The sequence below is a fragment of the Erpetoichthys calabaricus genome, chromosome 4 (assembly GCF_900747795.2).
Source record: "Erpetoichthys calabaricus chromosome 4, fErpCal1.3, whole genome shotgun sequence".
NCBI classification, from domain to species: domain Eukaryota; kingdom Metazoa; phylum Chordata; class Cladistia; order Polypteriformes; family Polypteridae; genus Erpetoichthys; species Erpetoichthys calabaricus.
The window spans coordinates 51,136,077-51,151,085 of NC_041397.2; the positions used below are offsets into that span (position 1 = coordinate 51,136,077).

General features: G+C 35.5%; 1 protein-coding gene across 8 annotated transcripts in view; it reads right to left on the reverse strand.

The window, feature by feature from the left end:
• Nucleotides 1-15,009, reverse strand: part of cnksr2a (connector enhancer of kinase suppressor of Ras 2a) — a 676,696-nt gene that overhangs the window by 207,777 nt on the left and 453,910 nt on the right. For all 8 annotated transcript variants that reach the window (XM_051926925.1, XM_028799452.2, XM_028799451.2 and 5 more), the window contains one exon: nt 359-570. In XM_051926925.1, coding sequence (XP_051782885.1) covers nt 359-570 — 212 coding nt within the window. The remainder of the gene's footprint in view (nt 1-358; nt 571-15,009) is intronic.

Sequence of the window (15,009 nt, forward strand, 5' to 3'; positions counted from 1 at the left end):
ATTTAGTTGGTTATATAACATCTGTGTAATTAATATAGAAACAAACAAAAAAAAATGCACTGTTACTATGAATTGTACTCATCAGCTGAAAGAGTGTACAAGAAAAATAAATATCTGGGAGTATGCCTGCAATCATTTTTCATACCAAAAGTAATGAGCATAACGGAATAAAAAAATGTGTCTGCAGTAAAGTAAACAGAGTAAAGTACCAGACCATGTAGACACTGTCTTGTCGTTACCCACTGCAATTATATTCTCTTATTTCACAGCCAAAGTATAATCCACAGGTTAAAAGCAACAATAATCAACACAATTTAAGATTACTTGTATATCCATAAAATAGGAATTTTTAACTTACATGGTACAAGGCTGTATCTGGAATTGGGGTGTTTAAAGATTCTTGTCGCATTATTTCCATTTGTAGTCCAGGTAACAAGTAATGGCTGGGACTTCCTCCCTTATCCCCTTTCTTTTTGGATCTTTTGCCTGTATCTCGTTTGCTGCTTCTCTGTGTCAGATACTCGTCCTGAGGGATTTTATCATCACTCACATACCGCAGCAAAGAGTCTTCTACAAGACATAAATCAAGAGGAAAAAAAAAGCAAAACATAAATATGGCTATGATCAAATAATTAATACTTTCTATACCCATAAATAAAGCAACTTTTTATGATAAACTCTCATATGTATAAATGGTGTTAAATGAGCTTGTTAGTTGTTGGCTAACTGTTTCTTTGTAGCCTATTGTTTGTTGGCTAACGGTTGAAAGAAGAAAAAAATAGTAAAGTGCTGGAAATCGTAAAAAGACAGAAAGCAAAAATGAGGCATAAAACATGGAATTTCCTACAGTCTTTTAAATAGAAAAGACATGAATACACTAAAACACATTAAAAAAAACAGATTTTTTTTTTTACAACAACAGGTATGAACACAATAAATGTAGTCTTGTAAGCCATTGTATACGAGAAGTTAAATCAATAGCAATTAACAATTTCTGTGTTGCAGATTGCGAACTTGGACAAGACATCCTGTTAAACAGGAAGTTCAGTTAACCATACCGACCTTAAATGAAAGGAAAAAAAATATTTTGGAAAGACCTAAAACCACTGTGACAATTCATGAGTAGTTTTGCCTGTTCTTGCTAAAGAAGGTTACTTCTTGGCTTGTACCTGTTACTACTAGATTTGGCCAATACTCCCCCCACCCCACATCAAATTAAAACAAAATCAGAGAACAAAAAAAAGAATATATCTATAGTGATGATTGATAAATTACAGTATGTTCAGCCACTCACTCTAAGAAAACATCTGAAGTAACCTCTCAACTTCACCAGTAACAAACATTATTATACAGGTTTTGAACCATATGAGTAAGGACATTTTGATTCAGTATAAATGTAAATCAGATTATGATTTGAAAACAATTTGAACTGACACTACTCATGTATTTATTCTTGGGCTCCAAGCCAAAAATAAGTAAATAACAAACAATTATGGCTGTTATATTGCTTCATTGATAGGCATTTTACTACATTTATTTAGAAAAGGCAAACATTATAGTTAATCCCTAATGTTGTGGTAAATGAACATTAGTTTTACTCACAAAAATTAAATTTGTACTGCTTGCCTGAGTGATACTGCATAAATATATGCAAATCTTTTCATTTCTGGCAGAAAAAATGGCTACATATATTTACATTACTTTATGTCAATATTTTTGAGTACACAGTAATTATTTTTCCATGAAATAGTATACTTTTTGCATTGCTTAAAAAAATGCAATGACACAGTTAGGTGTATTTATCTCTATGTAATGAACTTTGAAGAAGGTTCAGTTTATTATGTTAAATAAAAAAAAAATGATGTTAAAAAAATCTGTCACATTACTATTTCTTGTGAAGATCATTTCAATGGCACAAAAACATTTTGCCTATTACATTAAATATATAAGAGATGGATTTAATTTTAAATTTATTTTCTTGTGTGACAGAAGGAGATTATAGGCTATAGATTGTGTATTGTATTAACAATCTGATTATTCAAATATTTGAAACACCTTCTAATATTACTGCTGTATAATATAGCAGTCATTTTCAAAATATCTCAGACTTAGTCTTCATAAAATTAAGGGCTACAAGTCAAAAAAAAAATCAAAATTGTTTATAGCAGCAATGTCCTATTAAACTCTTATTTAATTCTTCTATGAAGTGGTCACCTGCTTTAAATTTTGTTAAAAATGATCAATGCCGTAATGATAGTAACATCAGAAAATGTGCACTGCCTGGCACATTTGCAGAATACAGCCTATAAACACCAAGTGTTCTTTCATGAAGTATGTACAGTACATAAATAAACACAAATAACATCAAACAAGCAAGCAAACAACTCACAGAGAAAAATACACAACATGAACTTTTTGTTTAAGGAACAAAACACAATTCATAAAAAAGAAAAAAAAAGCAAGTACAATAGTATGTTCTGGAGACAACTGATGAAACAAAATAAACAGAAAATTAAAAAATGTTCAGCACAGTCCTGGAATACTTAATTCATTGTTACATTAACAATTCTGTACTTTTTCTCATAAAGACAAATTGATTATTTCCAATTTAAATAACTGAAGACCACTTTTCAATGAGTTAATGAAGGTAAGGTTGTGCTGCTGTTATCTTAAAAATGTAACTTTTTTTTTTCCTCTTCTGCATCATAGGGACAAGGAATCTGGATGTCCCCTTTTCAAAGTTGCTTGCAACTTTCATCTTAGTATTTGGTTTATGAAAACCATAAAAAATGGACTGTAAAAATTATACTGCCACAGCAGGCAAAATCCTGGAATGAAATTCTCCAAACTGAATGTGATTCAGGAAGAGACATGTTTTGGCATCACAGCAAATCAGAATTTCACTAGATTTTTTACAGTGAATAGGAAAGATAATTTGTTATTTTTTACTGCATATACTTCTTTAAAACTCCCTTCTTCCAGGATGTGTTGAAACTTATTCTACTTCATGGTTAAGATAAGAATAAGGAACATAAATTTGACAAATGACAGTAAACCATTAAGTCCTCTAAGCATGTTCAGATATGCCTCGTCTGTCAAATACATGTATTGAATTGAAAATACTTAGCAAAATTGATTAAATTCAATGATGATCTGCAGAATTTGAAAATTAAAACTAGAATGTTCTTTTAACTTGTATAAAGTGCACACTGTACAGGAAACTACCTTATTTAAAAGTGATATGAGAACTCACCAACAAGGAGACAAGGAAACAGTTAAAGTCTCTATCCAGGAATATTTCTTTGATACTATATCAAACCTGAACATGTTATAACCAAAAGCTTAGTCTTCACCAATCTCGCACAAATAAGCAGAAGGTCAAATTGCTACCCTGTGTAAACAAACACTAGAGAGTGATCAGCAACCAAACCTCTAGAGATGTGCAAGGCCTCGGCTCATTCCAAAGCTCTTTGAAAACTTATGACTACTTTATGTATTTGACAAAAAACAGCATACAGTACATTCCAACCAGATAGGATAGGTTACACTGTGCACTGAAGTAGCAGATTTGATAAAATATATATATATTTTTATTTTAAAGTTCTCTTCAGATAAAAATAGAGTGTTTGCCATTAAACAACCCAACAGGTATAGCATCTGTCTTCCTTATTTTTCAAGGATGCCCAACATAGCAAACACTTCCCAAATTTGCTTGTACTTTTAAGATACACTGGATTTTTTTTATAAATATAGACATTTATACATGCAGACTGTCTTGAGGAGAGTATGCCGAAAGTCTAAGGCCAACCCGGACTAAATGTAATTCACAAGCAAAACCCAAGGGCCAAACATGTAAAAATGTGTTTCTTCTTGAAATTATTCTGATAATTTATAGATACTTCGGTGGGCTGGGGCCCTGCCCAGGGTTTGTTTCCTGCCTTGCACCCTGTGTTGGCTGGGATTGGCTCCAGCAGACCCCCATGACCCTGTAGTTAGGATTTAGCGGGTTGGATAATGGATGGATGGATAATTTATAGATAACCATCTCAAAAACAGATCATTGATTTTTTATCAAACTGTAAGAAAAAAAAACAGTGGGTCTCTCTTTCAGGCTACAGTGTATATACAGTTTTTACAGAACAAGCCTGGTGAGGGGAAAGGGGAAAATGAAGAGCGAGAGTGACATGACTGGCGCACATGGCACCCTTAGTGCACGTCTCCAATTGCATGATCCTACTGTCTCTGCACAAGTAGTATGTTCATAGAGAAAAGCATATTATCAGGAAAAGTGAATTGTGACAATACCACTACTATGTATTTGAATTTTTAATCCTACTTGTTGGTGTTAATAACTTAGTTTTTAATACACTATTTTTCCTTTTTCGCACCTCACCGGATAACTCTGTACTATAAACATGTTGGATACCTCTAAATGTGATGTACTTTGCTGATTTTCATCAGTGTAAAAAATAAAAATGACCAATTTGTTCTTCAATTCCACTGTATTTTGTTCATTTATGACTGGTGTCATGCCAACACATTTCCAAATATCTAGATGTGAATTGTGAATAGTGACCCCTAGAGGATTTCAAGGATATTACAGAGAAAATGGCCCTTATCCAAATAATGAAAATAATTTACCATGTGTTATTTTTAGAAGATGCCTTCTGATCAAAAAGGTCCCACCAGGTTAATGTTAGCCTGTAGGCCATGGTTTGACATGTTATATTCTACAAAATGATCATTACCTTATTAATATTTACTTTATAAAACTTTTATAAGGTATACACCATCCCAAAACATTTTAAAAATATAGTATAGCACAGTTTGTATATCAGGAAGACAGGCAGGTTTATTAACCGCACTTAAAGTTCCGAGTAGTATGGCTTTTTTTGTTTTGTAAATATTATAAATGTTTGACTATTTTTGTGAACTTTCTTTTTTAACCTATCTATATGTGCTTTTGTTCATTTCTCTTTTCCTACAACAGACTGATCAGAACTCACTAACTAAAGAAAAAACAACACAAATATTTGGCTGTTACTATAGCACTATATCTTGGTCTTAGAGATATTGGTAACACTGTTTTTGACATACAATCTGCAAAGCAAAAATATCAGCAATTGACCTCTTGCATTAGAGTTTTTTTCCAGCATTCTGAAACATTATTATTACTATTTGTCAGATGCCTTTTCTAAAGATGACTAAGAAGATCTGGATCTCTTGAAATTGTTGACATAAATAAGTTTACTAAATATGTTTACTACAGGCACACAGACATGTTAAGAAACTTGTTCAGAGTTACAGTTTGTGAGAGTAAGGATTTAAGCTGGCAAATCTATAGATTCAGTGTTCCATTCAACATGTCACATAATCTGCATTCTCATACATACACTATATTATAAATTACGCTGACTTCTAAAACAAGCTCAGCTTATGAGCATGGACTGTTGTGCATGTTTCTCCAAATAAATAATTTTACACTTTGAAAACCATAAATTCCACAAATAATAAAATCCCTGATAACAATTAGTAACAGGTCTTTGCTTAAATGTTCCCTTGCAATAGCAAATAAATCAGCATTCAGACTGGGGCTGTAACAAGCCCGCTTTAGTGATGGTTATTTAGCCCACTACAGAGTTGTTAACTTGTTCAGTTTCACTGATGTTCTAAGTATTTGTAACTGAACAAAACAGCCATTATTGATAGATAGATAGATAGATAGATAGATAGATAGATAGATAGATAGATAGATAGATAGATAGATAGATAGATAGATACTTTATTAATCCCAAGGGGAAATTCACATACTGTACTCCAGCAGCAGCACATTGATAAAATAAATATTAAAGAGTGATAATAAGGTATAACAGATAATAACTTTGTATAATGTTAACGTTTACCACCCCCCACCCGAGTAGAATTGAAGTCGCATAGTGTGGGGGAGGAATGATCTCCTCAGTCTGTCAGTGGAGCAGGACAGTGATGATACTGTTCAGTGGATGCAGTGGATTCTCCATGATTGACAGGAGCCTGCTTAGTGCCCGTCGCTCTGCCACAGGTGTCAAACTGTCCAGCTCCATGCCTACAATAAAGCCTGCCTTCCTTATCAGTTTGTCCAGGCGTGAGGTGTCCCTCTTCTTTATGCTGCCTCCCCAGCACACCACCGCGTAGAAGAGGGTGCTTGCCACAACCGTCTGATAGAACATCTGCAGCATCTTATTGCAGATGTTGAAAGACGCCAGCCTTCTAAGGAAGTATAGTTGGCTCTGTCCTCTCTTGCACAGAGCAGTAGTATTGGCAGTCCAGTCCAATTTATCATCCAGCTGCACTCTATAGGTCTGCACCCTCTGCACACAGTCACCTCTGATGATCACGGGGTCCATGAGGGGCCTGGGCCTCCTAATATCCACCACCAGCTCCTTGGTTTTTCTGGTTGTTCAGTTGTAAGTGGTTTGAGTCACACCACTTAAAGTCCTTGATTAGGTTCCTGTACTCCTCCTCCTGCCCACTCCTGATGCAGCCCACGATAGCAGTGTCGTCAGCGAACTTTTGCATGTGGCAGGACTCCGAGTTGTATTGGAAGTCTGATGTATACAGGCTGAACAGGACCAGAGAAAGTACAGATCCCTTCGGCGCTCCTGTGTTGCTGACCACAATGTCAGACCTGCAGTTCCCGAGACGCACATACTGAGGTCTGTCTGTAAGATAGTCCATGATCCATGTCACCAGGTATGAATCTACTCCCATCTCTGTCAGCTTGTCCCTAAGGAGCAGAGGTTGGATGGTGTTGAAGGCTCTAGAGAAATCCAGAAACATAATTCTTACAGCACCACTGCCTCTGTCCAAGTGGGAGAGGGATCGGTGTTGTAAATAGATGATGGCATCCTCCGTTCCCACCTTCTCCTGGTATGCGAACTGCTGGGGGTCGAGGGCGTGGCGGACCTGTGGCCTCAGGTGGTGAAGCAGCAGCCACTCCATGGTCTTCATCACATGTGACGTCAGAGCGACAGGCCGGAAGTCATTCAGCTCACTTATTCAATAATATATATTCAATAATCTAAGTGTGAAGTGATACAACTGACTAGCAAATGTGCAGCAAATCAAAATACATAATGAGGTTTTCACTCACACAGACATGGACTATATCTGTAATACCATATATATCTATTGACATGAGCAAGTAAGCATAGATCACGTCTTAAAAAACTAAACCTCATATTGTGAAACACCAGTAAAAACAGATTCTAGATCTTGAAGCCTATGTGGCTTTTTTTGCATCTGCCTAATTTTGCAGTAAGGGTCTGTTTCATGAAAATATAATCATTCACCAGGAACCAAGTTAGATACAGTACATAGTAATATGGCTGTTGTCGATCACATTTACATATGTAGGTACTGATACATCTCATATCCAGTGTCTTGGGTTCAAGTCTCATGGTCACTGTGAGCATTTGCATATTCAACCATATATGTCTGTGTGTTTTCTCAAGTTACTCCAATTTTCCTCTCACATACCAAAGAGGTGCAACGTTGGATTAACTGGAAACACTAAATTAGTCCTTTGACTATGAGCGTATCCTGCAATGGTCTGATTCCCCTTTCATTGTTGGTTCATGTCTCGTGCCCACTACTGCCATCAACAACCGTTGTCATATTCATATGTGTCTGCATAGGGGACAGTTTGAGGGCTCGGATAATCGCAGTCTTCCCCCGGAAAGTCAGAGTCCGCTCTTTCTACTTAGCTGGTAAAGACGCCTACATACAGTAAATAAAGTCTTGTTTAAAGTTTAAACCAATGATGATATGGCATCTTCTGTATGGGAACTTAAAAAATGTCAGATAGTCAAATATTTTACATTATTGAGTGTTTTACCTTTCAAATGAAAACTTGTTCAGGAAAAGGCAAAACCATTAGACTGGCAGGTATTTTTGATTTCAAAAAGATCTGTTTGCAGAAATTATTTGCCCTTTGCATGAAATGGCCCTGCAAAAAAGCTGAGATTTTCTGACTTTGTTTTTTCTAGAATAATTACAAAAAGTTTTCATTTTTTATATAAGAATCCTGTGAAGCATTTTTCTACTAATTGAGTAATTATTATATATTCAAAAGCTACAACTCAAAAGTTGTTAAACACCCCCATTCTTCTGGTTTTTATTGAATTTAAGGAATTGAAGTACATAGAATAACATTAAATGGTACAAAAGTTAAGTGGCAAACTGCCAGATTAAAAAACAAAAATTTAAGTTGCCAGAAAGTGAAAAATGTGATTTTAAATTTTTTTGGTAACTAAGACATTCAGTATTTCCAAAGGCTAGCACCATTATCTTTTGTAAAGGTAGTGCCAACACTATACTATAAAAGGCTTTTAAAGAAAACAGTACATATGGATCTTGATTCCGCTGTTATAATAAATTGTTATTGAAATTAATGGGTAATTCTCAATAATAATTGACTTTATTAATACTTATAGTCCATTTCCTTTAATGCTGCATTTTTCTAATTGGTGCTTGATCTCCTACTACTAAAATAAAGCAGATCTTTACCTTCTCACCCGTTTATCTTTTTTTGTCTCATATACTTCTTATGTTGTGATGGTTCTCTGAGTGTTGTCATTAAAACAAAACGTAATGCAAAACCTGTTGAATATAAATCAAGGAGCATTATGTTCTCACTGTATAACCCACTACTGGGACTGCATCAGGAGCATCAAGTTGTCTCCAAAAAAACAGGCTAAGGGAATTATAGGTCTTTAATTTTGGGCTGAGAGTGTGCATTGTGGGGATTTATGTCAGCTCTTCAAAATCATCAGAGGCATCAATAAAGTTGATAATAGCTGAATTAACTCATCTTAATACATCCTTGATAATGAAATGCATATTTAAAGAAGAATATAAATGGAGGGGAAGTGCATTCAAAATAATATCAGGTAGCAAAAACTGCTGGTGGGAATTGAAAGAAAGACTACTCAAATCTAGGATTTAAGACCTGGATACATAGAATATTTAGACTTCTTGGATAATTGGTCAAATACACATTATTCAAAGGTTAATATATACGTTGTATCAAAATTATTCAGTTATGAAAGAATATGAAAAATAAATACAGTCAGGAAGAGAAAGAATCATTATATGATGAAATGATTGCAAATCCAAATAGGTAATAAACCTCTGAACATTTTCCAATGCTTCTGTACTTACTGTAATCTCAATATGTTCATATAATGTTTCTCAGACATTTTGTGTTCACGAAAAACACTGTGTTGGAGCTTATAAAAATAATTTTCATTGCTTTTGCTGGGCAGTTTCTTTTCAAATACATCCACTTTGTCAATTACAGACAAACATGCACATTCTGAGAATCACAAGAAATAACCAATACAAAAGGTGGCTAAAACCCAAACAGAATATGTAAAACCAATCTCAAAAGATCAACTATATTTTCTGAGTGGCCATTGCTAATCTGAAATTTATTGCCATATATTTATAGTCTCTCAGATTTTTCCTTTTCCACACTTATTTTTCTTTGTTGGGTGCCTACTGTAGCTTACTTGCAACAAAAAAGAAGAATGGCAAAACGTATAATAAGCATATACTCCAATAAAAAGAAGGCCTAAAATGATCACTGCCAAATGTAACAGCCAACAAAATATGTGATTTTATTTGAGACTCTAATAATATACACAGTCTAGGAAGATTTTTTTTTATTAAAAAAGTTACTCTGCTATAACATCACTTTTTGTGCTGTTTGTAGCAAAGAATGCTTTTGTGAAAAAAAGGTGAGAATACTACTTACATAAACAAAGACAGTCTTTAGTCTTTATGTCCATGATGAGGGGGTGCATGAGAATAGGGGAAACAAACGGCTCAACAGCAGAGACACAAAACAGGAATTGCAATGTATTTGCACAGTATGGGTTAGAAGTTCTGGGAAGGCAAAAACATTCAATGTGAGCCAACTCAGTGAAGTAATCACAAGTAGTTTAACAAATGCAAATATAGCATATAAGAGTTGGCAGTTTTCCTACTGTGAAAATGACACAAATGACAATCCTCATTATATTTGCTGCTTGCCCTCCAACAAATCCAAATGGCCATTCTGCATGATTCCAGGGCTACATTATATGCTTTCCTCCTTTGGCATACGGTCTTCACATTTGTTAATCATTTATTCATTTATTTTTGTTAGAATGGAGCCTATCCAGAATGCACTGGGTGAAAGACAGAAACCAACTCTGGATGTGACAATCTGTTGACAAATGTTCAGAGTTTCCACAGACAATAACTGGGCTAGGATTTGAACACAACTCTAGAGCTTTTTGCCAGCCACAGTACACAATCCATAACTGTATCATTCATATATTCTTCATCATTACCTCCTAAATTAGTCAAAATAATGCATGGATTTATTAATATGTCAGGGAAACTACATTTTGCAGTCATTGCACAATTTTAGAAATAAATAATTTTCATTAAAAGATCATCATAAGGCATTCCTTTCCTATAGAACTTTACATTTTCAGAAAGGATATTTATCTTATTCCAAAGAAAATAATTTGAAGAAAAGATATTAGGTTTGCATGACATACAAAACACTGAACATATTCCTTACAGGAAAACCATTTACAGCACCTAATCCCTAAACCTGATCTGAAGCCATAGACGCAGCAGGCAAGAAAAGCTACAAGAAGCCAACTAGGAACTGAAGTGGCCAATAAGGAAATTAAATTGGCCTTTGGATTATGCAGTTAATGAGGGAACAGGAATTAAAGTTCCTGCCTGTCTTGTCCATTCTGCCCCCACTGAATTAGTAATAGTTATGGGCTCTAATGGTGAAAGGTTTATTGCAAAAAAGTTATTTGGTCAACACTTGATTGGATAACAGAAAATGCAACAGTGATCAAATGTCTAGGATAGACATTTGGACTTTTTTCAGCTTTCCTGTGCCCCTGCCCTGGATAAGTAGGTTAAGAAAATGTGTTAAGGCATGGATAGTATGTTTTTGGAATAACTATTATCTAGTCAAACAAGTCTGATAGGCCAACAGTCATCTCTACACTGTGAAATTGTTTAATCTGAATATGAACTAAACAAACACTAGCTATAAAACAGAAAAAAAGAAATATATGAAATCTAAAAAGGATTCAGAAGTTTTAACTTTTCAAAACTCAGTACAAAACGAGTACTCTAACCTGAAACAAAAGTCACTAATAAACTTTATAATGAAACAATGACAGGCTTTTTAAGTATAGCTTTTCTTTCCAATATTTTGGAGACCCTCCTTCTACAACAGGAAAAAGTAAGGTAAATACAGTAGGACCCTTGCCAAATTTGATTAATTATCTCTATTAAATTATAGGTATTCTTATACTTATTCCTATATAGGTATTGGAGGAGATATGCTCTGGAGAGGACAGGTATGAAGGTCAGTAAGCACTAGACAGAATACATGTGTGTAAATGAGAGGGAGGTCAGTGGAATGGTGAGGAGGCAGGGAGTAGAGTTGGCGAAGGTGGATGAGTTTAAATACTTGGGATCAACAGTAAAGAGTAATGGGGATTGTGGAAGAGAGGTGAAAAAGAGAGTGCAGGCAGGGTGGAAGGGGTGGAGAAGAGTGTCAGGAGTTATTTGTGACAGATTGGTATCAGCAAGAGTAAAAGGTAAGGTCTACAGGACGGTAGAGAGACCAGCTATGTTGTATGGGTTGGAGACGGTGGCACTGACCAAAAAACAGGAGACAGAGCTGGAGATAGCAGAGTTAAAGATGCTAAGATTTGCATTGGGTGTGACGAGGATGGATAGGATTAGAAATGAGTACATTAGAGGGTCAGCTCAAGTTGGACGGTTGGGAGACGAAGTCAGAGAGGAGAGATTGTGTTGGTTTAGACATGTGCAGAGGAGAGATGCTGAGTATATTGGGAGAAGGATGCTAAGGATAGAGCTGCCAGGTAAGAGGAAAAGAGGAAGGCCTAAGAGAAGGTTTATGGATGTGGTGAGAGAGGACATGCAGGTGATGGGTGTAACAGAGCAAGATGTAGAGGACAGGAAGATATGGAACATGATAATCCGCTGTGGCAATCCCTAACGGGAGCAGCTGAAAGAAGAAGAGGAGGATTAATTAGGTATTCCAATCCAACATTTATGGGCATCTCTCTGAGGGCATGATAAATTACGCTCTTACCTACAGGCTTGTACTCTACACATTGTGGTACATAACCTAACACATTGTGAGCCTTCTTAATGGCTACTAAAAACAATCTGGAAGTTCATAGTGACTAGTCCACTACAACCCCCTAGTACTTCTCATAAGCAGTACTTTCAATTTTCAGATCTCCCACTGTGTATTAAAATCTAATATTAGTTTCCTTAAGTAGATCTAATATCCAACGCATCTAGCTTGGTATTATCTGCAAACCTAACCAGCTTATTATTTATATTCCGATCCAAATCATTTATATGTATATAATTTATTTTCTATAACCTTTGCATCACCTGCCCTCTAGTGCCTTGGAAGAACATTGCATGCTGGTGCCCTGTCCACATCTTGTTCTCTAGTTTCCGGGTGTCCCAGTATTTAGCTCATCTGGTGTGTCCTCCACACATAGAAGGTCATGTTGCCCCTTTCAACTTTCCCTGGCATGATGACATGAGATATCCCTGCAAGTGCATGTTTTGTTCTTTTTAGGACTTAGATGAACCCCCGGCCCTTCCCTGTGCCTTTTTTTTCTTCCTGCCATCCTCTGCCAACTGGGCTACTCATCACAATACTATTGAAAAATATAGCACTGTGCATATTTATTTTTCTCCAAATAACACAGCAATTCTGACTTCAAACTTGTGAAATATAAGTCAGAGTTAGGATCTATGGATAAGGACAAGTGTTCGAAATTTTATTAGCTTGAAGCTGTCATCTTAATTAGCATGTTATATTTTCAGATTTTGTTGACATGAGACATAGATCAGCAATTTTTATAATGACCCCAGTCTAAGTACAGTCTCTTGTCATTATACAGCTAGGTGTAGGCAATATTGAACCTTCAGGCTCCTTCTGTCTTTGACGTTCATTGCAGCTTTAGGTCTAAAAATAGCAAAGTGCCCTGGTGTCTTCAGTACCCATTGTGCTCACACATCTTCTTGTTCAAAATAAACCTGCTTCTAATTAAACAGAAAAATCATTTCCGCTCACAAACATACACATGCTTCCAGTGCACAGAAAGAATAGACAGGGTTTAATTTGATCTTTCATTGCACACTGATGTACATGCATACAGCTGAAGGTATTTTTTTTTTTATCAATACTTGAATTAAAAAAACTTTACTTTTTATATTTTGAATGTCATTGAGGAAGCTCACATTAGGGCCCTCAAACTCATAAGTAATTTGATAATGGAAGTTTTAAAGGCAAACATGGAAGATTAAGAAATGTAGTAACATATATAAAAAAATGTAAACACTTACAATATATGTATATTCTTTGGGTACTGGCACTTTTAATTCTAGAATAGAGCTTGATGACTAACAATCCAATTCCTCTACTCTAACCCATGGTAGAAGCCTTCATAAAGCTAATATTTCAATTTGAATTAATTTCAAAACACTTTACCTTCATAATTTGAAATTCGTAGCCATACTAACTAAAGTGATGTCAACATGGAAGAGCAGTACACAGTACAGCTATATAACTTAATATCCTCAAAAAGCTTAATCAAATTTAGGGACACAGGTGGCTGGAGACAATCTCAGCAGCACTGGACACAAGACAGCAGGAAGACAACAGATGCTTGAACTTTCAACAAATTGTCACACTATTTATATTAAATGGAAAACCATCCCGATTTTCTTCAAACTCCTCAATGTCACACTATGGAACTGGACAGAATGTCTAGTTGGACAGCACTTCAAATTTAAGAATGCAGTTGATGAATACAGAGGACTCTGAGGACATCAATTTATGTGACTTAGAATCTCAAGGGTAACTTGTTATATAAGTACTTCAAAAATGTTCATCATGGTCCAGAATCTTGTATTGCACTGTGAAACCTCTGCAAAGTCATCTCAATCTGGTAGCCAATCAATACGGGGCATGACACAATGTTGGACCACCTTTTGCTTTTTCCTCTCTGATTTTGCATGAGTAACACAAAACAGTGAACAGACAACAGTTCTGACTCCTAAGTTCAACGTTCCTTTCCTAATTGTTAATCTTTCTTTGCAGCAGCCAGTGTTTGTGGGCATTGAATGTCTGGTTGTGGGCTCATTGGCTGTTAGCTTTCAGGGCAACAAGGACCCGACTCAAAAATAGTGACTCACTATGAGAAAATCAAACCATCAAACAAGTGACTTTCTACCAATCACACCAAGTCTCTTAAAATTATGTAACTGAAGAGTACGACTGAAAATTGTAGGAAAAGTCATCTAGTCTGATGACAACTTAAGCAAGTCTCTTCTCATGATTATTCTCCGCCTCCTCTGACCACTCTGTCACGGAGGACTGTCTGTGACAAATAAACTCTACTTTTCTGGGTCTTTTTTTTTTTTTTTTTTTTTTTTTTAGAAACATTGTAGTCTTCTAAAATGTGATAAAATTTGAATAAACCATGTAAAATATGAACAGATGCATCTACAGCAACTGCAGCCTGTGAAAAGGAGGTTGTCTTATACTAAACTGACACAATTCAGTTCTTACTATAACTATGCATAGAAAACCATGACTAAAGATGCCTCAAATTCACATACTTTTTTCCCCAGTCAAACTTCAAATAGAATCTTATTTATATTATGTCATTCTAAACCCAATGACTACTTTAAACTGTAGATTTAAAAAGGTAAATCAAAATGTAATGGTGATGTGTGCATAAAACGAATTTCACGTTCCCAGGAAGCACACTCTGACTGGAAGTCTAAATGGACCTGGTCAATAACCGGGCACTTATTCTGACTTTACAGTTAAAACTGAATTAAGATGGCTTGGCTTTACAATTGCATTTTAAGTGAATGATGCACTGTTAT